General features: G+C 42.2%; 1 protein-coding gene across 11 annotated transcripts in view; it reads left to right on the forward strand.

Moving 5' to 3' along the window:
• Positions 1-26,297, forward strand: part of LOC130267277 (protocadherin alpha-C2-like) — a 374,990-nt gene that overhangs the window by 319,032 nt on the left and 29,661 nt on the right. For 9 of the 11 annotated variants that reach the window (XM_056516745.1, XM_056516746.1, XM_056516748.1 and 6 more), the window contains one exon: positions 7,305-7,393. In XM_056516745.1, the coding sequence (XP_056372720.1) occupies positions 7,305-7,393 (89 nt within the window). Of the gene's footprint in view, positions 1-7,304; positions 7,394-12,187; positions 13,381-26,297 lie in introns of those variants that run through there. The other 2 variants (XM_056516754.1, XM_056516752.1) reach the window with 2 other exon arrangements.

Raw genomic sequence — 26,297 nt, forward strand, 5'->3', positions numbered from 1 at the left:
TTAACATCTGCATATACTGGATGATATGTATGTGCATATACTGGACAGTTTGCTTCAAATTAGAATAGATTTTGCAGTAGTATTTCTTTTATTGTGAAGCTTTGGCAGTTTTCAGGTAAATTCTCATTTAAAGGGGTACTCCGGTGAAAAACTTTTTTTTTTTTTTTAAATCAACTGGTGCCAGAAAGGTAAACAGATTTGTAAATTACTTCTATTAAAAAATCTTAATCCTTCTGGTACTAATTAGCTGCTGAATACTACAGAGGAAATTCTTTCCTTTTTGGAACACAGTGCTCTCTGCTGACATCATGACCACAGTGCTCTCTGCTGACATTTCTATCCATTTTAGGAGCTGTCCATAGCAGCATATGTTTGCTATGGGGATTTTCTCCTACTCTGGACAGTTCTCAAAATGGACAGAGATGTCAGCAGAAAGCACTGTGGTCATGATGTCAGCAGAAAGGCCTGTGTTTCAAACGGAAAAGAATTTCCACTGTAGTATTCATGGGTGTACTTGTAGATCATGGACTACAGGGTACAATGTCAAGCAGCTGCTTCTAAGGCCAGCAGGATATTGTCATGTCTCAAGAGAGGCTCGCAGAACAGGGACATACTATTACCAATTTATGAAGCATTGGTGTGGCCTCACCTTGAATATATTGCACATTTTTTAATGTTTTTTACTCATACAAGATTTTAGTTAACACTACCTTTACCTTCCCTCCACTATTATACAAAACATTTTCAAGCACATACAAGAACTAAAAGTCCACAATTCTGACCCCACTGATGACTATGTTATAAGGACCACAGTGTAGGCTAAAACAATAAAATGTTAACATTTTTGAAAAAATTACATTGTCTGTGTGTTTCCTTTTTTTTTGTTTTTTTTCTTTTTTAACTGCCTCATTAGACCCAATAGGTGTCAGGGACTTTTAGCTATCAGTAGTATAACATGATCTATTATTTGAAGTTATTCTTCAAAATCTGTTGTATTGTTCTATAGGGTTGGTGCTATTCAAGAAAATCCGCTTAAAAGTTCACATTCGATGATATATAACTGTTCAGGATTATCAGTGATCAGTATTTAGTTAAAGGCATAGCTTGCTGCATGGATGAGCCTAAAATGTGTCTATCTCTGGTTTTAAATGTATTACAGATGTAGCTTGCACCAAACGTATGACCATGGTGTGTTACATGAATACACTTTATACCGTACATGACACTCACACACTTAGTATTGTAATGGCAATGCTATGTAAATAGCATACAGTGTTATGGAATGATATGTAGTGTAGGACACTTTTCATTCATTTGGTACTTACTACATCTGTATGTGGCGCCTTACCAGTTGCAGTTATGAATATACAGTTTATAATGAGGTATCCCCCTTCAAATAATCTAATGGGTTATTCTGAATGTCTCATAGTCCAGCACAGATAAAACACACACACACACACACACTCACACAGCACTTCAAAGTAATTGCAGAAATTGCCAGTCAGTTGGCATTTGCTTAATCCAACATTCAGCTATTCAACTGATTTTATCACAAGCATCTTCTGAATTTAAGGCCCCTAAGGGTGGATAATCTGCTGACAGTGGACGATACTGTGTCCCATCTAGGACTGCTCACAGGTTTCTAAATATTTGTTGATCAAAGAAATTGGGCATTAAAAATCTAGTAGCATATCCCTTTCTGGTTTTAATGGTGCCATCCAGTAAAATAATTTACATGTTGAATGTATAAGCTGTTTTAATAGGACAGCCAATGGATCATGGATGGCTGACAGCTATCATCCAACAGAGGTATCCATCATAGGCATCCAGCAAAACAATGTATTCATGAAACATGTCCTTTTTTTTTTTTTAACATGGGTGGCTATGGCAGATGAATACCCAATGGATATCCAACAGATACATTTCATCAAGGCATCCATTTGCAATTACTTTTTCATGTGTGTTTGACATCTTGTTCTATACATCTAGGGACAGGTCTGGTGTAGAGAAAAGGTAAGGAGAGTGCTGTAAGGGTAGGATCACATGCAGCACATCTGCGGCGTTTTGACCCCTAAAGTGTATGTCCTGGTGTGCCTGTGCGTCTGATTCTGTCGCACACACAGTGATCTGCAAATCAAGACGCACATGCGCTGTGTACTCACAGACATTGCGTTCACTCTCTCTGCCCCCTGAGCTAGGCTGAGAATGGCCACAATATCTGTGAGAACGCTGTGCATGAACTCGCAGATCACTGTGTGTCTGCTTGCAGCAGCGGATTTCTGTCAAGCAAATGCACAGTCACAGCAGGAGGCACACTTAAGGGGTGGTCAGTAGCCTATCTGCCTAAAAGTGCACTGCCAGTGATGTTTGTCTGGCAGGTTCTGCCTAGAGGAGTTTTGATTGGAAGAAATCATCCCAGCAGTCTGGGCCTGATAGATACGCAAAAGGGAAAACAACTCGGCTCAGAGAAGATGTCAACTGTCAGTCTGGATGTTACTGGATGTAACTGCACTGTAATTACTTATACAGACTTCAGAAACTCTATGGAGCTGGTATCTTCTACTGTATGGGCACTGCATAGGGGGGCATTGTTGTGTGTATAGTATTTTATCTAGTAACAGTATAGTGATTATATCTGATCATGATGTGCAGGAACTATTTTTTAAGTGCCCCCCCCCCCCTGAAAAAATCCTGCGTATGCCCCTGTATATATTATTATCACATTCGTAGTGGACACAGTGACTGAACTATATTGTATAATGTAGCAAAGATGAGTTTGTCATTTAGCATCATGTGCTGTGATATTGCAGTAGGTTCAATAAACCCCACTGCATGTCATCAGTGTTCATAGCATTTTCATGGTGGTAGTACTTTATGAATGCAGAGTGCTTTTTCAACATCATATGCCCCCTGAGTATTGTTTGAAATGTGGGTTGCAGATATGTAATGCAATTTATGGTATCACCAAATCCTATAATGTAAACAGCAATGTGATCATATTCTGTACACAGGAATAATAAATCAGATGTCTACTGAGGATTGAATCCACAGAGCAAGTGTGATGGAGGGGATGAAGAAATATGACCACTTTCTCTAATTAAATTTATGAGTTGGATCATGTAGAGAAAGAGCTCAACAGTTCTTACTATAATGTTGCATGGATTCTCCAAGACTTAAAGGGGTACTCCGGTGAAAACCTTTTTTCTTTTAAATCAATTGGTGGCAGAAAGTTAAACATATTTGTAAATTACTTCTATTAAAAAATCTTAATCCTTCCAGTACTTATTAGCTGCTGAATGCTACAGAGGAAATTCCTTTCTTTTTGGAACACTGATGACATCACGAGCACAGTGCTCTCTGCTGACATCTCTGTCCATTTTAGCAACCATGCATAGCAGATGTATGCTAAGGGCAGCATGGTGGCTCAGTGGTTAGCACTGCTGCCTTGCAGTGCTGGGGACTTTGGTTCAAATCCCTCTAAGGACAACAATAAATAAAGTGTTATTATTATTATAATAACGTCAGCAGAGAGAACTGTGCTCATGATGTCATCAGAGAGCTTCCAAAAAGAAAATAATTTCCTCTGTAGTATTCAGCAGCTAATAAGTACAGGAAGGGTTAAGATTTTTTAATAGAAGTAATTTACAAATATGTTTAACTTTCTGCCACCAGAAAAAGGTTTTCACCGGAGTACCCCTTTAAACATTGATGGAATATTGTTTGCCTACCCTCATGTGCCTGTGTATTTGATGAAGGGAATGCTACCAAGAGCACCACAGTCCCTCCATTGTGCATTAGTGAGAACCCTAAGATTGACCATTGTGTTTCCATAAAATTGTAAAGGGTCTACTACCAAGTATCCTCTGGATTTGAACTCTGGTTATCAATGTTGCATTAAACCAGTCAGGGAAATAGTCCAGCATAGGATAAACAAGCTGCTTTTGTGCACTAGTCAAATAAAACAAATTGTTCACCCACATATCCAAATACTGATTTAGGATACAAACCTTCCCCATATAAGTGCCCTAGCATTTAAGTGCCCAGTGCATACTGCTAACTAGAGAGTGTTACTAGATACAATGCCCCAGTTGCTGAGTGCCCTAAACTCTAAACTAAAGCCTGCATGCTCAATAGACAGGTCAATGACACACACTAGATAAAAACCAAGATAAACAGAGTGAGGCAATGAAACCCAACTGCTTAGGCAAATAATAAGTTACAACAAAATGATACATAAATACACAATGTAAACACTAATGATAATATTGCCAGATAGGAAAGGGAAGGAACATAATTGAGAAGCAAATGTGTATAATAGAGAGAATATTGATTACTTGTTACTGTAGAGGGAGAATGCAATAACTGATACTGAACCCCATATCCTGAGTGCATCCTATATTTGGGGATTCTGTACTACCTCAAAGGTGTTTTTTATTTTTATTTTTTGGTAACTGTACTAGCCCACAAATTCACTTTAAAACAATAGGTTTGTCACATAGTAGTTATGTAACATAATCTAATATTTTAAAAGGCCTTTTTACCTCCTTATACATATAAACTTACTGATAGATGATATTTGCCGACATAGACTCCAAAAATAATTTTCCTTTAAATTAAAAATAACCATATGTTTAGCTTACCATGGAAGTGCCTATTTATGGTCTATAGTAATTGTTTTTATCTGTTTTGTTTCATGTTTAAAAAGTCGGGAACAACCTATAGCCATAAAATTCAGTCATAGAGTATAGTATTTCTGAGTTATGTTTGCTTTACTTACATGACTATTTGGAAGGCAGTATTGATTTTCTGCATACTGTTTATCTTTGCTATAGTAATGCAGTCAACAAAAGCGTTAAATCCCTACTTCACAGCCTGTTTTTTGTAGATACTGTACAATGTAAGACCTGTAAGGGCTTTGCTTATATACTGTTGAGCACATAGCATGCTGTCTAGTTTAACACTAGGAATATTCTCCTGACCTAATCTCTACATTTCATGGATCCAAATTTCTGACCACCATAATATCGGGGGGGGGGGGGGGGGAATAGGACATGAAAATGTGTTATACACTCATTGACAGAAAAATATGTACCAAAAAGGAGTTGATGGAATCAGAGAAAGTTTTATATGTATATACAGCATGTAAGTGATAACAATAACACTATAAGAGCAAAAGGATAAGTAAAACCTGTAAAATTAAAAGGAGGCTCTAGTACTCTGCTTGATCATGTTGGTCATGGAGACATACAGGTTCTGAATATCATCCTGCATCACATTTGCTCGCAGATGTTGAAACTGGGCATGTAGATCCTGTCTTTGCTAATTCACCTAATTCATAATTCCAGCTAATTGATAAATGCTTGACTGGTGATAAATCTGGCAAAATCAGGGCAGGCCAAGGAAGTGTTGCAATCTAACAGAGACATTCCTGGGAAACCCTTGCTGTGTGTTGGTAAGCATTATCCTGCTGAAAAATGCCAGTTGGAAGCTCTACCATAAGGGCCAAAACATGTGGCTACAGGATGTCCTGCACGCATGGCTAAGCTGTTAGTGCCCCTTATATCACTACCAGGGGTGACTGACTGTCAAATGTGATGTCTCCCCAGATCATCACACCACCAGTTAGGTAGTATGTATTTTCACAACAAAGGCAGGATTGAAGTGCTCACCATGAGGCTTTTATACTTGAGCCTGACTGATGTCAGATTCCCAACCATTCCCAATTCATTGCTAAAGATGGATGATATGGTTTCAGTCCATAGCAGTTAAGGTTTTTTCATTCTTGACATCACAGCAATGAAAGGCTATGATGGCTGTCTGTCTATGGCAGCACACGTAATGGGTTGTGAAACAAAATTTCCTAAAAAACTATAGGAGCTGCTTGTGTTTGTCAGAAGATCAAATATCCTATCTTTTGGTGGTCTGGCTGGGCTGTGTAAAGCCTGTTTACCCTGTATGCATACCCTCAACTTACCTCTGCTCCCAACACCTCCTAACCACTTTGTCAAAGTGGCCTTGATGGTTCGAAATTTGTTGAAACTACTATTCTGATTATCATAGTACAATGACGCCCCCTCTCAAAGTCTATCAACTGGGTAAAATTTTTTTGAGTGGATTGGAGAGACATATCTAGCAGTAAAAATCCCTCACCAAGAGGTATAATAACCCCAAAAAAAGCCTCTAAAAGCCTTTTATAGGGCAGCAGCAGCAGAAACACTTTTATGCACTCTTCTGGCATGGCCAAAAGTCTAATCAGATGACACCTGTAATCATTTACATATCTGCCTGAGACATGACTGCAATAACTACACACTGAGTAAGGGTGCATTCACACCATGTTTTGCACCGAATCCGAATCCGGTTGGGAAATGTGAAAACCGGGCGCTCCCGTATCCCAGCCGGACCCTCCCCATATCTCATTTATTTGGTATGCTAAGGTTTTCAGTCCGGCCAGCAAAACGTATACGGGGCAAAAATGAGCCTACCGGAGTCACTATCTGACTCCATTCAGCTCATTTAAATGAATGAGATACGGGCTGGGCCTGGCTGGGATACGGGAGCACCCGGTTTTCCAATTTCCCAGCCGGATTCATTGACCATCACTGCAAAACATGGTGTGAATGCACCGTTATGCAGCAATCCATCATACCTATCTGGATGTGTTATTTTTTGTCAATAAGTACAGTAATGGTAACCCATACAAACACATATCACATTAGTTACATTTCCATGATAGATATAATAAACATACTGTACATTTTGTAAACATTTGTTATTTTACATTGTTTACATTGTTATTTTTTTTTTAATCCAGAATCGTGTAAATCACATTTAAACTGATGTTAGTTGTTTGATTACTTTTGGGAAATCTATAAATATATTTTTTTAAACTACTAGTAGAAGCTCTTACTATATGATTGGTAGATGTGAAGTCCCACATCTCCCCTTCCCTTTCTTGAGAAAAAGAAAGCCCTTCTCTGTCATTCCCTACTACTCCATTTACTTGAATTTTGGATGGGTAATGCGGTAAAGGGGCTGCTAAGCTGAACAAGCATTATGCCTAAATTGTAACATGAACTACATGTATGTTTTCACCTCTGCAACATCTGCTCTGCATCACCAAGTGTTCTGTGTCATCAAGCAAGCTTCTCCCCTTCTTCCTTGTGTTTTATGTTGTAAAAAATAGGGTATATGCTTTTTGTCACGTAATACACCAATGACTTTATTTTGTATATGGAAGTTATACACGTGAAATTTTGTTTCAAGTATGGCTTCCCTTAACCTGACCTTATTTTCTCGTGCAGTGCTGTACATATGGAAGGAGCAGCAGTCTTACGTGGCGCAGCGGTAGGACTCGAACAACAGTGGCCAACGGTTTCCAGTGCAACACCAGGTAAAAAAAAAATTATAGATTAAAATAACTTTATTTAAAAAAGTAGTTTGCTCAAATGTTAAAACTGAACGCTAAAATTATTGTACAATCTAGATCTTTAAATAATACTATACATATATAGTTAAAGGAGAACTCCAGCAAAAATTAACTTACCCTCTATCCACAGAATAGAGGGATAAGTAGCTGATTGCTGGGGGTCTGACCGCTGGGACCCCCGCAATCTCCAGAATGGGACCCGACACTCAGTGAGGAGTGCTTGCTGCCGACGGAACACTCTCCATTAATTTCTATGGGAGTGCTGAAAAGACATGAGTACAGCGCTCGGGCATCATCTGTGCTCTCATAGAAATGAATGGATCGCGTACCGTCTACCAGTAGATGACATGCACTCCTCACTCAGAGAGCTGAGGTCCCGTCCCGAAGATAGCAGGGTGCCCCAGCAGTCAGCCCCCCGTGATCAACTACTTATGCCATATCCTGTGGACAGGGGATAAGTTAACTTTTGCTGGAATTGTAGGTTATCATTTTAATCGTTTGGACCTACAGCATAAAGATAAAGTGTCATTTTTACCGAAAAATTTACTGCATAGAAACGGAAGCCCCCTAAATTTCTAAATGGCGTTCTTTCTTCAATTTTGTCACACATTGATTTTTTTTTCTGTTTCGCCATAGATTTTTGGGTAAAATGACTGATATCATTCTAAAGTAGAATTGGTGGCGCAAAAAAAGCCCTCATATGGATTTTTAGGTGCAAAATTTAAAGGGTTATGATTTTTAAAGGTAAGGAGGAAAAAACGAAAGTGCAAAAACTGAAAAACGCTTGGTCCTTAAGGGGTTAAGTTGAGGATTCTAATTTTTCATTATACAAATTCTTATAATATCACAACATTCCAGCTAAAATCCCAGCAGACGGCAATTCACAGTACAAACACTATGTGCCCAAACATAGACGTATAGCGTACAGTATATATATCTCCTAACAGAGTAACATGAAATCATGTTTTTTTCTAAGCCAGGTATTTTATGATATGTTGAGACATGACGCCACACCTTTATCATAAAAAAATGAACAAGATTTTAATAATACAAAAGTCAAAGAAGGATTATCATAACAAATTTGATAAGTAACCTAGGTAGATATGTGACATCATCTAGAAAAATTGTAACATCATCTAGAAAAAGGTAACAGTAAAACTAAAATGTATAACTGAAGTGCCAACATGTTGTACAATCTTCATAAGCTCAGGTTACACACTGTATTTTGGTGTCGTTTCTTGCTGCCAATAGTAGATCCTTAAAGTGGTTATCCGCCGAGCATATGAAAAAGAAAATGATTCTGCATGGCATGGACATTACTTTTTGCACCTTTTGATGGCCCAAAGCCCTGTCCCAGTTGAGCAAGTGCTCCCATCTCCCAGCTTTAATTAGTCTGCTTTACTTCTGGCCATGCACCACTTTTAGACTTACTTCCCTGGTAACACACCTTTTTACCGTTTCTTGATACGCCCTTTTTTTCCTGAGATATGAGGGTTTATAGCCAGTCTGACATTTCAAAGAACCAGTCAGATGGGCGTGACCTAAATTTTAATAACTGAAATAAATATCAGGTGATGGGTGGGATTCTGCTGTCAGGGGGTATGAATGTTTTACATTGAATGGTGTGTAGGCCTAATACACACCCCTTGACTGTATAATCTGCCCATCACCTTTTATTCTCTCCCAATATGAACTTTAAGTTCACTCCTGACTAACTAAATCCTTAACCCCTTAAATGCCGGGTTTTTACGGCGCTGCGGCACAAGAGGGTTATGAAGCGAGCTCAGGAGCTGAGCTCGCATCATACCCGCACTGTCCTGGCTGCTATCAGCAGCCAGGACCCCTGGCTAATGCCGGACATCACCATTCTGAATTCTGGCATTAACTCTTTAGACGCGGCGATCAAAGTTGATCGCCGCATCTAAAAGTTAAAGTAAAGCCATCCCGGCAGCTCAGTCGATTTTATCGCGATATTCCGATCAGCTGGGATGCAGCAGGAGGGTGCCTTACCTTTCTCCTGTGCGTCCAAACAGTGATTGATTGCTGCAAGCCTGAAATCCAGGCTTGAGCAATCAACCACCGATAACACTGATCAATGCAAAGTTATTTCTTTGCAGTGATCTGTGGAAAGGATCAGTGTGTGCAGTGTTATAGTCCCCTATGGGAGCTATAACATTGCAAAAAAAAAGTGAAAAAAAAGTGAGTAAAGATCATTTAACCCCTTCCCTAATAAAAGTTTGAATCACCCCCCTTTTCCCATAAAAAAAACCCAGTGTAAATAAAAATTAAAATAAACATATGTGGTATTGCCGCATGCGTAAATGTCCGAACTATAAAAATATATAATTAATTAAACTGCACGGTCAATAGCGTACGTGCAATAAAATTCCAAAGTCCAAAATAGCGTATTTTTGGTCACTTTTTATAACATAAAAATATGAATTAAAACCGATCAAAAAGTCTGATCAAAACAAGAATGGTACCGATAAAAACTTCAGATCACAGCGCAAAAATGAGCCCTCATGCCGCCCCGTACAATGAAGAATAAAAAAGTTATAGGATCAGAAGAGGACAATTTTAATCGTATACATTTTCTTGCAAGTATTTATGATTCTATTCCGAAGTAATAAAAAATCAAACCTATATAAGTAAGGTATCTTTCTAATTGTATGGACCTACAGAATAAAGATGAAGTGTAATTTTTTATTAAAAATGTACTGTGTAGAAACAGAAGCCCCCAAAATTTACAAAATGGCGTTTTTTCTTCCATTATGTCTCACAATGTTTTTTTTTGGTTTTTTTTCGCCGTAGATTTTTTTTTAGGTGCAAAATTGAAAGGGTTATGATTTTTAAAAAGTAAGGAGGAAAAAACAAAAGTGCAAAAACTGAAAAACGCTATGTCCTTAAGGGGTTAAATTACCAGACAAAATATAAATCTTCATGCCTCAGGAATGTGAGGATGTATCAGTAAAATGTAAAAAGGTGTGGAATCAGAACATCCTATGGTAGTTAATAATAAGGCAGTCTTATTTATATGGATTGGCTACAGGACTTCTTTTTTTTTATTTCTTGTTCAATTCATGTTTTGGTGATAAATAAAGAACAAGATTGAGGGCAGCTTACACTCAGCATACAGAACACTCAGGGCTTGGGGGTGGCTTACAGTATTCCCTGTAGACTTGCAGGCACTCATATTTCAACAGATGTAGAGCTGGAATGAGAAAGTTGGCTACAACTACATGTGTAAGTAATTGTTATCTTTGCACACACTGACATTCCCTTGCGGTCAATCTGAAAAGATCCTGTTCACTGTATGCTAAAGCATAATATAATGGAGAGGACTGCTGAGAGCTTTAGCATGTAGACACTTTACAGGCTGACTGCAGGGCAATGGTGGGGAGTACCAAGATAAAAATGAAATACTGTATTTATCGGCATATAACATGCACCCTCATTTTAAGAAGCAAATTTGAGTACAAAAACAAACTTAACCTCCTTCTTCATCAGTCTCTATGCCGCATAATTTCCCCTCTTCTTCATCAGTCTCTATGCCGCATAATTTCCCCTCCTGATCCCCCTGTGCCACACATCTTTCCCCTCACTGATCCTCCCACACATTTTTCCCCTCACTGATCCCCCCACACATCTTTACATTGCTGATCCCACACACATCTTTCCCCTCACTGTCCCCCCCACAGCTTTCCCCTCACTGCTCCCCCCCCAGACATTTTTCCCCTCAACGATTCCCATTGTGCCACATATCTTTCCCCTCACTGATTGTACCACATCAGTGAGGTACAATCCCCCTGTGATCCCCTGCTTGCCCTGAGCGCTCCAGCAGGCTCAAGCTCAGGATGTCACCAGTGCACAGTCAGCCCTAGACACGGCCGGAACCTAAGCCTGCCGGAGCATGTAGGCCAGTTAAAGGGAAAAAAACTAAATACAAGCAGCGGATCAAAGGGGGAGGTGGGGGGAAAGATGTCCTGGCAGCCGTTGCTGGTAACTGATTTAACCCCTTAAGGACGCATGCTGTAAATGTACAGCGCTGCATAGCGATACTTTGCGCACAGCGGCATGCATCTCCTGCACGGCTGTGAAGCAAGCACAGGAGTTGCGTTCGCTTCATTCACAGCGGGTCGCAGCGACTATTAGCAGCCGCGGACCCAACGGTAATGGCGATCGTGCTGATGTCTGCCATTAACCCCACAGATGTCGTGATCAATACAGATCATGACATCTGCAGCAGTGTGGCACTTAAAATGGCTGATCTGAATGCTCGCGGCACTTCCTCGTTGATCAGATCAGCCAAGATGGTGGACAGAGGTCCCATCACCTGCCTCTGTCCCTCTCCCGGGGTCTTCTGAACTGATCTGCCTTCCAGTAGACCAGAGCAGAAGATCACCGATAATATTGATCAATGCTATGCCCTATGTATAGCACTAAACAGTATTAGCAATCTGCTGATTGCCATAAATAGTCTCCTATGGGGACCAAAAAAGTTTAAAATTAATGTAAAAAAAAAGTTTTAAAAAAGGGAATTTTTTTTTACAAAAAGCCCCTCCCCCAGTAAAGTTTTAAATCACCCCTTTTCCCCATATTAAAACAAAAAAAAAACATAATTAATAAACATATTTGGTATCGCTTCTTGCGTAAATGTCCAAACTATAAAAATACAATGTTAATGATCCCCTATGGCAAACGCCGTAAACGTTAAAAAAATAAAAGTCCAAAATGTTAACTTTTTTTTTGTCACATCAGATAAAAACAAGATGGATAGCTCAACAACAAAAACTGTACGAGGTTAACTGGGCACCCCTGTACCCACAGATGTGAGAAAAAGTTAGGAACAATATAAAAAAGAATCCCAGTCCTCAAGTACCTCAACCAAAATGGATGTACAATAAAAGGCCTTTTATTTTGATGTTTTTTATCCTGTTCCATCTGAACATCGGGGGAGATTTATCAAAACCTGTGTAGAGGAAGTGTGGTGTAGTTGCCCATAGCAACCAATCAGATTGCTTCTTTCAATTCTCAGAGGCCTCTTTAAAAATGAAAGAAGCACTCTGATTGGTTGCACCACTTTTCCTCTACACAGGTTTTGATAAATCTCCCCCATTGTTCTTATAAAGCTGCAGAGGATGGACTTTTTTGCTTTTTAAATGTCCTGGATTGTGATCGGATTAGCATTTGTATTGAAGACCAGTACACACTGACGCAAGCTTATATCATTAAGTATCCAGTAACACTAGTGATTCTATTAAAATCAGTGTCCTACAATATCATTGCCGTGCAATACTAGCGCTTTGTACCTTCAGCGCTTTGTACCTTCAGCGCTTCATAATCTCCAGAGCTTCGCAATCATCAGCCAGGGATCGACCAGCTGACTTGTGATGTCAGACGCCGACTTTGCCGTGACTCACCGTCCACGCTTTGGGCTGAGGACCGATCGTTGTGACCGGACACTGTCCGCACTGAGACAGCTTGCATATAGCATCAGGAACCATCGCAGCTGACCAGCTAATATCAGCAGACCTGATGGTCCGCATTCATCTGACGAGGGATACAGTGTGTCTTTGGATCTACATTTACACCTTAAGTGGTGAGCGGTACATAGTACCTACTGTATGTATCATATGTGGTGACCTTGTTTTGAGTCACATTGTTGCAGGTCACATTCCATTACAGATTACTCAACTACATTTGGATCATCTAGTATGGTCATTCTTCTGATATTACTCCATCATAGGATCCTCTTTTTATGACAGGACTGTATGATTGCAAGTACATTGGGACATTTTTATTTCTTTTTTCCTTTGCAGGTTGCATCCGGGTCTTCTTTTCCCTTTTAAAAAATATATATATGTATGTCTGAATTGGATATTTGTGTATCACACATGGCCCTGTGATTACTTGTATATATGACATTTTATATCATAATAAAACTCATCCATTGTACATCCATTTTTCTTGAGGACTGGGATTCTTTTTTATTTTGTTCCTAATTTTTGTCACATCCAACTGCAATTTTTTTAAAATAAAAAACGATCAAAAAGTCATATATACGCAAAAGTGGTACTGAAACTAATTACAGATCTTAGCACAAAACTGAGCCCTAATACATCCTTGAATATGAAAAAATAACAAAGTTAATAAACAAAACATGTAATTTTTATCGTAAAGTGTACAGCTTGAAAACGAATGCCCCCCCAAATTTGAAAAATTATGATTTTCGTTAAAATTTCCTTACACAAATTTTTTTGTGGGGTTTACCATACATTTTAGGGTAAAATGTGTGATGTCATTACAAACTATAACTGGTCACGCAAAAAACAAGCCCTCATATGGGTCTGTAAATGGAAATATAAAAGAGTCGTGGATTTTAACCCCTTAAAGACAATGGACTTAAATGGACGTCATGGTGACGTGGTACTTAGCGCACCATGACGTACATTTACGCGTCGACATGATCGCGAGCACCGGAGTGGTGCTCGCGTCATGCCCGGCAGGTCCCGGCTGATATCAACAGCCAGGGACCCAATGGCGGACATCCGCGATTGCGTGGATGTCCACCATTAACCCGTCCGATGCCGTGATCGATACAGATCACGGCATCTGCGGCATTGCAGTAGTTTGAATGGATGATCGGATCGCCCGCAGCGCTGCCGCGGCGATCCGATCTTCCAGCATGGCTGCCGGAGGTCCCCACACCTTGCTCCGGCCATCTCCCGGTGTCTTCTGCTCTGGTCTGAGATCGAGCAGACCAGAGCAGAAGATCACCAATGATACTGAGCAGTGCTATGACCTATACATAGCACTGCACAGTATTAGCAATCAACTGATTGCAATGAATAGTCCCCTATGGGGACATAAAAAGTGTAAAAAAAAAAAAGTAAAAAAATGTAAAATAAAAAAGTTAAAAAATTTGAAAAATCCCCTCCCCAATAAAAAGTAAAATGTCCGTTTTTCCCCATTTTACCCCCCAAAAAGCGTAAGAAAAATAATACACATATTTGGTATCTCCGCGTGCGTAAAAGTATTAACTATTAAAATATATTGTTAATTATCCCGTACGATTAACGGCGTAAATGTAAAAAAATTAAAAAAGTCACAAATTGCTGCTTTTTGTCACATTTTATTCCCAAAAAAAAAAATGAATAAAAAATGACTAAAAAGTAAAACCTAAGCAAATGTGGTACTGATAAAAACTAGAGATCATGGCTCAAAAAATGAGCCCTCATATCGCCCCATATACAGAAAAATTTGAAAGTTATAGGTGGTCAAAATAGGGCAATTTCAAACATTCTAATTTTGTTAAAATGGTTTGAGATTTTTTTTTAAGCGGTACAATTATAGAAAAGAATATAATCAGGGGTATCATTTTAATTGTATTGACCCACAGAATAAAGAAAACATGTCATTTTTACTGGAAAGTATACCTTCCAAAATTTGCTAAATTAAGATTTTCTTTTCAATGTTCCCACATAAATAATATGGTTTGGTTGCGCCATACATTTTATGGTAAAATAAGTTATGTAATTACAAAGTACAATTGGTGACGCAAAAAACAAGCCCTCATATAGGTCTGTGGATGGAAATATAAGAGAGTTATGATTTTTAGAAGGCGAGGAGGAAAAAACGAAAATGCAAAAATAAAATTAGTCTGGTCCTTAAGGGGTTAAAAGGTGATGAGGAAAAAACTAAAGTGCGAAAATAAAATTGGCTGTGTCCTTATGGCCAAAATGGTCTGTGTCCTTAAGGGGTTAAAGTCGCCGCGGCACCTGCTCACTTTGAAACAGTTAACAGCGATGGCTGCCGGGACCGGAGTGGGATTTATTGGTGTATAACAAGCAGGTAGGGTTTTAGCTTAATAATTAAAAAAAATGTGTGTTATACGCTGATAAATACGGTATTTGGAATGTTGTTTCATCTATCCAACCAAAACAGCAGTTTGAGCTGTACAACCGGCACATATTATTTATTTCAAGCCACATTAAGGTTTGAGGTTGTTTTTTCTAGTGAGAGAAATACTTGGAGCCAAAGTGAAGAGCTGTCTGATTAGAGCTGTCTCATTTACTGCTGACTCCAGTTGAAATAACATGATTAAAAATACATGAAGTCAGTGTTAAACTTACAAGCAGAGCGTCTGCCTTACTGATGTCTTCATGCACTCAACATTTTTATCATGTTTGCTTTCTTCAATTCCCTGCTGCATCTTATTTTAATTCACTTTTCTTTCTGTCTGTTTTTGATTTGACTTTGTCTCTATTTTCTCTATTACTCTTCTGTACTTGGATATCTTTTTTATTATTTTTTTTGGGGGGAGGGGTCAATTTACACTGAATTGCTGTGCGCATGGAGTGTATACAATGGTATGTAGGGCATGAAACCCTACAAATTCTGCTTTAAAAGCATTTTGAACATTTATAAAAAAAATATATATTATGCACCATGAAATGACAGATTAACAATTCAGTAGGTTTTAGGAAATGTAGATTTAAAAGAGATATGCAGAGTAAAAAAAAATATCTGCAGGATCAGGGATAAGTGTCTGATCGTGGGGGGTCCAAGTGCTCAACTGCTGGGAATCTCCACTGTCTCCTGTATGGGGCCCCGTCTCTGCTCCAGTAATGATGTATCGCACCCAACAGGAAAGCTGGTCAAAACATGCCCCCTCCATTCATCTCTATCAGAGAGATGAATGGAGGGGGTGTGTCTCGACCAGCTTCTGTGCTGGGTACAAAACATGCATTAAAGTAACAGAGCCGGGGCTGAGCCGGGACCCCATACAAGAGATCGTGGGGGGTCCCTCTGTTCAGACTTGCACAGTCAGACACTTATCCCCTATCCTATGGATAGGGGATATGTTTTTCACCCCATATCTTCTTTAAAGGCGTTTTCAATGATTTCCCATAAAAGCTCTATATATAGGATAGACCATTAAACAGGTTATTTGCAGTATATGGAATAACTAGCTTATCAATGTGGGGGCAGACCATTAGGATCCCCATTGATCCCAAGAACAAGGATCAAATGTTAAGCAGACACACATATACATAGCCATACACAGACCACCATTCATTCTCTGTGGGGTTTCCAAACTGTCACGGTCCGGCAGGCTGGAGGTGGATCCTCTGTGCCAGAGAGGGATTGGCGTGGACCGTGCTAGTGGACCGGTTCTAAGCTGCTACTGGTTTTCACCAGAGCCCGCCGCAAAGCGGGATGGTCTTGCAGCGGCGGTAGCAACCAGGTCGTATCCACTAGCAACGGCTCAACCTCTCTGACTGCTGAAGATAGGCGCGGTACAAGGGAGTAGACAAGAGCAAGGTCGGACGTAGCAGAAGGTCGGGGCAGGCAGCAAGAATCGTAGTCAATATGGCAATAGCAGGAGGTCAAGTACACAGTATGGACAAACACAGTAACACTTTCTCTAGGCACTAAGGCAACAAGATCCGGCAAGGGAGTGCAGGGGAAGTGAGGTATAAGTAGGGGGTGCACAGGTGGAAACTAATCAAGGTAATTGGGAAGATTGGGCCAGGCACCATCATTGGTGCACTGGCCCTTTAAATCTAGAGAGCTGGCGCGCGCGCGCCCTAGAGAGCGGAGCCGCGCGCGCCAGAGCATGACAGCCGGGGACCGGGACAGGTAAGTGACCTGGGATGCGATTCGCGAGCGGGCGCGTCCCGCTGTGCGAATCGCATCCCCAACGGCCATGACAGTGCAGCGCTCCCGGTCAGCGGGACTGACCGGGGCGCTGCAGAGAGAGAGACGCCGTGAGCGCTCCGGGGAGGAGCGGGGACCCGGAGCGCTTGGCGTAACAGTACCCCCCCCCCTTGGGTCTCCCCCTCTTCTTGGAGCCTGAGAACCTGAGGACAAGACTATTGTCCAGGATGTCGTCCTCAGGTTCCCAAGATCTCTCCTCTGAGCACTCGACTACAAAGGGTCCAAGATAACGTGGTCCGAGATACAAACTGGGGACACGGAAGCCGAAATACTTGGCGGAGAGCCACACAAAAACAGGAGGAGCTCTTCTCTTTTTTCCGGCAAGCTTCTTCACCCGGGATGAGGCCAGCATGAGGAATTTCAGGGTCTTTTTCCAGATGGTGGCGAAGCCCCGGGAAACCACATCAACAGCGGGCACACAAGAAGGCGTGGGGGTGGGGAGGGAGGGAAGAGGGTCAAGCCCGGCACGGGGCAGAGTGTCAACAGGACGGGAGCCGTGAGGAGGAGGCACAGCATAGTCCAGACAGGCCTTGGGGAGGCCAGGTAAAGGGGGAGACACAGAGGCTTGACTGATGGGACTGGGAGCAGACATGAGGCACTTCCTGTGGCAAGAAGCACCCCAGCTCCCGATCTCCCCGGTGGTCCAGACAAGGACAGAAGATGGGGGTTGGAGCCATGGCAGACCGAGGAGGACTTCAGAGGAGCATTTGGGCAAAACAAAAAGTTCCATGCTGAAGAGCAGGGGTTCTGTGCGGTAACGCACAGTGCAGTGTAGAAGTAAATCTTCTTTCTTCCTGCGGCGAGTCCTCTCTTCAGGGGTCAGGCGGGACCGATCCAGTTGCATAGCCTCCTCGGCGGGAGGCACAGGGGTGGATTGCAAAGGATACTGTAAGAGAGGTGCTCCGGGCGGTGTGGCACATGGCAGGGCCTTCCCAGGCAGGAGACCACGGCAGAGTCTAGAGTCCTCATCAAATTTGTCCGGCAGGGACAAGCAGGGGTTAGGAGCGGCCGGTTGCTGCGGAGGAGTTGCAGGAGCCGGCGGAGGAGATGGTTGTTGCAGCTGCTGTGTCTGTGACTGAAGTTGCTGTATCTGCGGCAGCAGCTGCTGTATCTGTGACTGAAGTTGCAGTGTCACGGTGGTCAAGTATGCCAGCTGGTGATTTCGTTGGGTGATCTTTAGGGCTTGCTGGGCGATCACCGTGGAAATGTTGGCAAGACTTGACAGCGGCACCTCAGCGGAATCCATGGCCGGATCTACTGTCACGGTCCGGCAGGCTGGAGGTGGATCCTCTGTGCCAGAGAGGGATTGGCGTGGACCGTGCTAGTGGACCGGTTCTAAGCTGCTACTGGTTTTCACCAGAGCCCGCCGCAAAGCGGGATGGTCTTGCAGCGGCGGTAGCAACCAGGTCGTATCCACTAGCAACGGCTCAACCTCTCTGACTGCTGAAGATAGGCGCGGTACAAGGGAGTAGACAAGAGCAAGGTCGGACGTAGCAGAAGGTCAGGGCAGGCAGCAAGAATCGTAGTCAATATGGCAATAGCAGGAGGTCAAGTACACAGTATGGACAAACACAGTAACGCTTTCTCTAGGCACTAAGGCAACAAGATCCGGCAAGGGAGTGCAGGGGAAGTGAGGTATAAGTAGGGGGTGCACAGGTGGAAACTAATCAAGGTAATTGGGAAGATTGGGCCAGGCACCATCATTGGTGCACTGGCCCTTTAAATCTAAAGAGCTGGCGCGCGCGCGCCCTAGAGAGCGGAGCCGCGCGCGCCAGAGCATGACAGCCAGGGATCGGGACAGGTAAGTGACCTGGGATGCGATTCGCGAGCGGGCGCGTCCCGCTGTGCGAATCGCATCCCCAACGGCCATGACAGTGCAGCGCTCCCGGTCAGCGGAACTGACCGGGGCGCTGCAGGGAGAGAGACGCCGTGAGCGCTCCGGGGAGGAGCGGGGACCCGGAGCGCTTGGCGTAACACAAACATTACTGAATACTTTGCTAAATACTATAGCCCCTTTCATCTGTGTAGGTCTAACCTTTGGGACCCATGTCAATAACACACCTAAAACCTATAGGCCAAAATATACTTATCCTCAGTATTGTTAAAGTGTACCTGTCGTTAACAAAATCTTTTTATATAAAATAGATAATACCATTATATGTATATTTGTAATATACATTGGTCAAAAAATTTGTATGTTTTGGGGTGAAAACAATGCTGTCCCTGCAGCAATTGCCTATTTGTCTCTATGAGGAGTCCAAATACAGGAACTGAGGGCAGGACAAGCAGGGTTCTGTGCAGGCTCCTGGCTTGTCAATCATGCTGCTGTGTGAGGTGGGAACATGTCACAGAGCCTCATTGCACAGAGCCCTGCTTGTCCACCCACACTTCCTGTATTTGGACTCCTCATAGAGACACCTATGCAATAGCTGCTGGGACATAAATAAATACATATGTTTTAACTAATGTATATTACAAATATTCATAAAATAGTATTATTTACATTATATAAAAAGTTTTTGATGAGGACAGGTTCACTTTAAACATTAACACCAATAAAGAAAACAATAGTCAGTCATGAAGATATATTTTATTATACTAATATTAAAAAACATATGAAGGGGCTTAACACAGTATACATAACTTGGTAGTCACAAAATATTTCACAATAAGGGAGTAGGAATCATGTGGTTAGAAGTACATACATAGTAAGGCATCAAAAACAAGCTATTCACTTAAAAGGAGAGTACACTAGAAGAACTCAAGCAGCACAAAGAGAAGTTTGCTGAAATGATGGAGCTCCTTGACTGCACTACCAACACAGCAAAACCACTTATCTCAGTTCCATTGAATGGGCTTGTCTGCTTCAGGAACTACAGGAAAAAGATGCTTAGTTTCAATAATAAATTTGGTTCCAGTGTTAGGACCCTCAACTGATTTGAACATTGATGGCCTATAGAGATCCATTATGGGTGTGTGGTAGGAGGGGAAATTTCTATTTACTGTATTGAGATAATGTAGCGGATATTTGTAGTAATGAGAATTCACCTTTACTACTTGCATTTATTGGTTGATATTTTTTATTGGATACTTTTCTTACGACTTAACCCCTTAAGGACCCGGGCTTTTTCCGTTTTTTCATTTTCAATTTTTCCTCCTTAACTTTAAAAAATCATAACTCTTAAAAAATTTCACCTAAAATTATATATAATGGCTTAATTTTTGCGTCACTAATTCTAGTTTGTAATGACATTAGTCATTTTACCCAAAAATCTACGGTGAAATGGGAAAAAAAATCAATGTGCGACAAAATTGATGAAAAAACACAATTTTGTAAGTTTTGGGGGCTTCTGTTTTTACGCAGTACATTTTTTGTCAAAAATGATACCTTATCTTTATTCTGTAGGTCCATACGGGTAAAATGATACCCTACTTGTATAGGTTTGAATTTGTATCACTTCCGAAAAAAATCATGAACACATGCAGGAAAATTTATACGTTTAAAATGGTAATATTTTGACCCATATAACTTTTTTATTTTTATGTGTTCAGGGCGCTTTGAGGACTCATTTTTTGCGCCGTCATCTGAGGTTTTTAGCGGTACCATTTTTGTTCTGATCAGACTTTTTGATCACTTTTTATTCACTGTTTTGTGGTATAAAAAGTGATCAAAAATGCGCTACTTTGGAATTTTTTTGCGCGTACGCCATTGAACGAGCGGTTTAAAAAGCGGTATATTTTTATAAATCGGACATTTCCGCATGTGACGATACCACATATGTTTATTTTTATTATTATTTACATAATGTTTTTTTTTATTTTTGGAAATGCCGGGTGATTCAAACTTTTATTAGGGGAAGGGATAATTGAAAGGGTTAATGATTTTTTTACACTTTTCTTATGCAATATTATAGCTCCTATAGGGGGCTATAACTTTGCATGTACTGATCTTTTACACTGATTGATCCATCTCCATAGGAATGGTGTTTTCAGCGATTGAATGCTCAAGCCTGGATCTCAGGCTTGAAGCATTCATTTGGGGATCGGACAGCACAGGAGAAGGTAAGAAGACCTCCTCCTGTGCTACAGCTGTTCGGGATGCCGCGATTATACCGCGGCGATCCCGAACAGCTCCCTGAGCTAACCGGCACATTTTACTTTCGTTTTTAGCCGCGCTGCTCAGCTTTGAGCGCGCGGCTAAAGGGTTAATAGCGCGCGGCACATCGATCAGTGCTGTGCACTATTAGAGGCGGGTCCCGGCTTCACTATGACGCCGTGTGACCCCGCGTTATATCGCAGGACCGGGACTCATGACGTACGCATACGTCATGGGTCCTTAAGAGGTTAATAAAATTGTTTATGTACAAAAAATAACCCCTAGATATTACACACTAATAAACAATGATATTCATGAATATTATTAAGGCCTTCATTACTTTTATTGAGGTTATTTGCAATCTCTCTTTGTCTAAACATTTCCATTGATTGATATTTCATATAATCACATTATGCTCCAACTCTGCAAGCCTTACAAATTTTAAGGTTTTAGTCTGCTTTGGGAACTTATCTAGGTTAAGAAAAACAGTAAGTCAGCATAAGATCAGCCCTTGATGTACACTAATGTATTGCAAGTGCACTCACTCGAAATTTTAGACAAACAATTAACGTTCTATCTCTTAATTATTTATAGTATGCCAATAAAATTACAATAATGTGAAATTGCATTTAAAGTGGTGAAAAGGCAAAGGAAAAGATAAGGTAAATTGCAGTGTTCTATTGCATCACAGATACCGTAGGTTTCGATATATAAGATACAAATAGAAGGTTGCAGTAACTGTCTTGGTCAATAAATGCAGGTTTTTATCAAGATGTGTCCCCCATCCACCATGCGGAAAATGCCTTTGTTACAAACTGTGCTCCGGCCGCAAGCACCGGCTGTGAGCGTAGTGCTCCTCTGTCCCTGACCGCCGGCGGGGCCGGGATTCGCATCACGGGACGCGCCCTTATGTGAATCCCGGCCCATCACTCACCATGTCCCACTCTTGCAGCTCTCTCACACCTCCGGTGCTCTGAGATTTAAAGGGCCAGTATGCTGATAATCAGTGAATACACCTGACACCATATTATAAGTTGTTGCAACCCCCACAATTCCCTGCCGGATCTTCAGTGTCTTTTGCCTGAGAGAAAGCATTCCCTATTGCCTGTTTTGCCATACCCGTGTATCCAGACCTTCCTGCTATGTTTTTTGTGGGTAAAGCGGGCTTCTAATCCAGGAATTGAATGGCACTGACCGGGACAAGGACACCAGACAGGTAGTATACCTTCCAAGAGGGATTTATTTTGTTTTTTGTTTTTTGACTACGAACCTTTGCCGCCTGCCTTGAACTTCTGCTATGTTGACTACGTTACAGCTTCCTCCTTCGGTACCTTGCCTGGCCAAGTTACCTGTGTGGTTGAGCCGTGTCGGGAGTTAGTGACCTGGGTGTTGCCTGCCGCAGCAAACCCAGCAAGCCTTGTGGAGGGCTCTGCTGAAGACCAGCGGCACCTTAGACTCTGCTCCAGTAAGTAAGATCCGGCCATGGATCCACTGGGGTTCCTCTGCCTGAAAACATGGATCTTGCTTCTATCATGGTGCTTCAGTCACAGCAGTTGGCGCAGCAGGCACAGCAGCTGAACCAGCTATCCACCATGATGCAGCAGTTGCTATCTGCTCAGCAGCAACCAGCCACAGCCTCCTCCAGCTCCAGTACAGCCTCCCGCTGCTGCAGTTCCTCCGGAACCAAACTCCGTTTGTCACTTCCAGAGAAGTTTGAGGGGGATCCCAAGTCCTGTCGTGGTTTTGTGACGCAATGCTCCATGCACATTGAACTCATGGCGGACCAGTTCTCCACGGAATGAGCAAAGGTGGCCTTCGTCATCAGTCTCCTATCTGGTTGGGCTTTGGCCTGGGCAACTCCGCTGTGGGATCACAGTGATGCTATCACTACCAATTTCCAGGTATTCTTGATGGAATTTTGCAATGTCTTCGAAGAGCCTGCTTGAGCTTCCTCCGCTGAGACGGCTTTGCTGAGTCTTTCTCAGGGCAACTCCACTGTGGGTGAGTATGCTATCCGGTTCCAGACCCTGGTGTCGGAGTTGTCTTGAAATAATGAAGCTCTCTGCGCTACTTTCAAGTGAGGATTATCAAGTCAAATTAAGGATGTCCTCGCTGCCTGGGAATTGCAATCTAACTTGAAAGAATTTATACAATTGGCATCCCGGATTGATATCCGTTTCTCTGAGCTACGAGAGGAACTACGTCAAAAAAGGGAATTTGCACGACCTCTGTGCTTTCCTCGTCTTGCACCAGTTTTCCAGCAACCACCGCAACCTTCTATGTTGCCTCCCAAAGTGGAGGCTATGCAAGTGGATCGGTCTCGCATGACCCTGCAGGAAAGAACTCGCCGACGAATCGAAAATCTATGCCTATACTGTGCCAGTGCAGACCACTTCCTTAAGGATTGTCCTCTGTGTCCACAGTCACCGGGAAACGCTCGCACTTAGGGTTCGTAGGAGAGGCCTCCCTAGGTTTGAATTCCACCTCTCCACACTTACATTTGGTGGTCCAGATTCTTCTTCCTTCCAAAGAGATAATCTCCATTCTGGCTGTCCTGAACTCTGGCTCAGCGGGAAACTTTATTGATGCCTCCCTAGTGCATAGTTATCATCTGCCAGTGTCCCGCCTATTAAAACCACTGTACATCTCTACGGTCAATGGAGAAAAACTGGACTGTACCCTGCTATATCGCACAGAACCATTGTCTATGCAAGTCGGAGTCTCCCATAGGGGCAACTTGTCTTTCTACGTTCTCCCACATTGTACTTCTCCTCTCTTGCTTGGCCTTCCGTAGTTACAACTCCATGCTCTGCAGCTTGATTGGAAAACTGGAGAAGTTCTTTGCTGGGGCCCGTACTGCAACAACCACTGTATTCATATACGTGTGATCAAGTTGAAATGTTTTAGTTCTCTGCCCGGTTTACCTTCTTTCCTCTAGGACTTTGCCAATGTCTTCAGTGAAAAGCAAGCTGAAGTCTTGCCTCCACATCATCCTTCCGGTTGTCCCATTGATTTACTGCCTGGCACCACACCTCCCAGGGGCCGAATCTACCTCTTGTCTGTTTCTGAAACCCAGGCCATGTCAACCTACATCCAGGAGAACCTTCAGAAGGGATTCATCAGAAAATCCTCTTCTCCTGTTGGAGCCGGGTTCTTCTTCGATGAAAAAAAAGATGGGTTGCTGCGTCCTTGCATCGACTACCAAGGACTGAATAAAATTACAGTAAAAAAAAGTTATCCCCTTCCTTTAATCTCAGAGTTGTTTAATCATCTGCGAGGTGTTTATTCTGTCAAGGAAATTCTGGACTCCAAACTCATCAGAGGAAAACATTTCTTTCTTGTAGATTAAGAGGGGTTCAGACCTGAGGAGAGGTCTTGGGAACCACAGGATAACATCCTAGATCAGAATCTTCTCAAAAGGTTCTCGAGCCGTAAAAGGAGGGGGAGACCAAAGGGGGGGTACTGTTACACACTGAACTTCGGCTGCAAGCACCGGCCGTGAGCGCAGTGTTTCTCAGTCCTGACCGCCGGTGGGGACAAGATTCGCATCGCGGGACATGCCCGCATGCAAATCCCGGCCCGTCACTCACCACGTCAGCTCCAACAGCTCTCTCTCAGCTCCGGTGCGCGCGTCCCCATCCCTTTGGGCACACGGGCGCTGGAGCTCTGAAATTTAAAGGGCCAGTGTGCCCATAATCAGTGAATACACTTGACACAACATTATAAGTTGTTGCACCCCCCACACTTCCCTGCCGAATCAGTGACTTTTGCATGAGAAAAAGCATTTCCTATTGCCTGTTTTGCCATACCCCTGTATCCAGACGTTCCTGCTATGTTTTTTGACTATGAACCTTTGCTGCCTGCCTTGACCTTCTGCTATGTTGACCACGCTACGGCTTCCTCCTTCGGTACCCCGCCCTGCCCAGTTACCTGTGTGGTCGAGCCGTGTTAGGGGTAGGGAACTGGGTGTCGCCTGCAGCAACAAGCCCATCCCGCCTTGCGGCGGGCTCTGGTGAAGACCAGCAGCCCCTTAGACTCCGCTCCCCGATACGGTCCGAGTCATCAGCCACACAGGTAGAGGATCCACATCCAGCCTTGCTTCGAATGGGACCCTGACACACTCACTCTACTCACCTCTGCTGGACATATAGCCATTGACTGGGTGACATGCAAGATCCACTATCAGTTTAAAAAAACTCCTATGAACAAGGAGGGTGCATGGTTATGGACGGTATGGTTATGGAGAACAGTAACAATTTAAATCCATGCAGAAGGCTATATTATAGCACCATACAAGTCTTAAAGTATGGTATCAAACTACATCAATAATACCTTCAAAATAGAGTGCCTCTCAGAGGTAGAACATTAACATCATATTTCTAACATATTGACCCAGATTTATAAATCTGTCTTAAACAGAAATGTGCCTTAGACTGATAGCAACCAATCACAGCTCATTTTGAGAAACAAATGGCTAGCTATGATCGATTTCAATATGTCTGAGAGAACAATCAGACACATTTCTGTCTAAGACAGATTGATAAATCTGGGCTATACTGCTTTAAATGATTCCACAAAATCCAAGAAAAGACAGGTGGGTGCTCTGCTCTAAAGGGCCTTCTCACTGTCCCCAAATCATCCAATAACTTGAAGTTAGCCCTCCAAAATGGTGTAACAACTTGGGATTTATTAACCTATCCATGTATAGTGGTCCCTCAAGTTGGAATATTAACTGATTCCAGGATGACCATTGTGACCAATTGGTTCTGAAGAAACAAAATGTTATTCAGAAATAGAATAAATTAATGACAAATAAGTCCACATAAAGCAAGTCCTTACATATAAAAGTAAGAAAGAGGTGCGGAAAGCTGTAAATCACTTTCTCTGTAGAGGACAGGAACTTCTTCAGGGTCATGAAAAGTACACAGAGTGTCCCAAAAATTAAAATGAAGCCACGCTTCCCTGGTGTCCAAAGGAGCCGCTTAACCTTGCAAAGGTAAAAAGTAGTACAGATCATGTAGTATCTTCCTGTGTTGTAGAGGGAGAAGGAGC

The sequence above is a fragment of the Hyla sarda genome, chromosome 4, assembly GCF_029499605.1.
Source record: "Hyla sarda isolate aHylSar1 chromosome 4, aHylSar1.hap1, whole genome shotgun sequence".
Classification (NCBI taxonomy): domain Eukaryota; kingdom Metazoa; phylum Chordata; class Amphibia; order Anura; family Hylidae; genus Hyla; species Hyla sarda.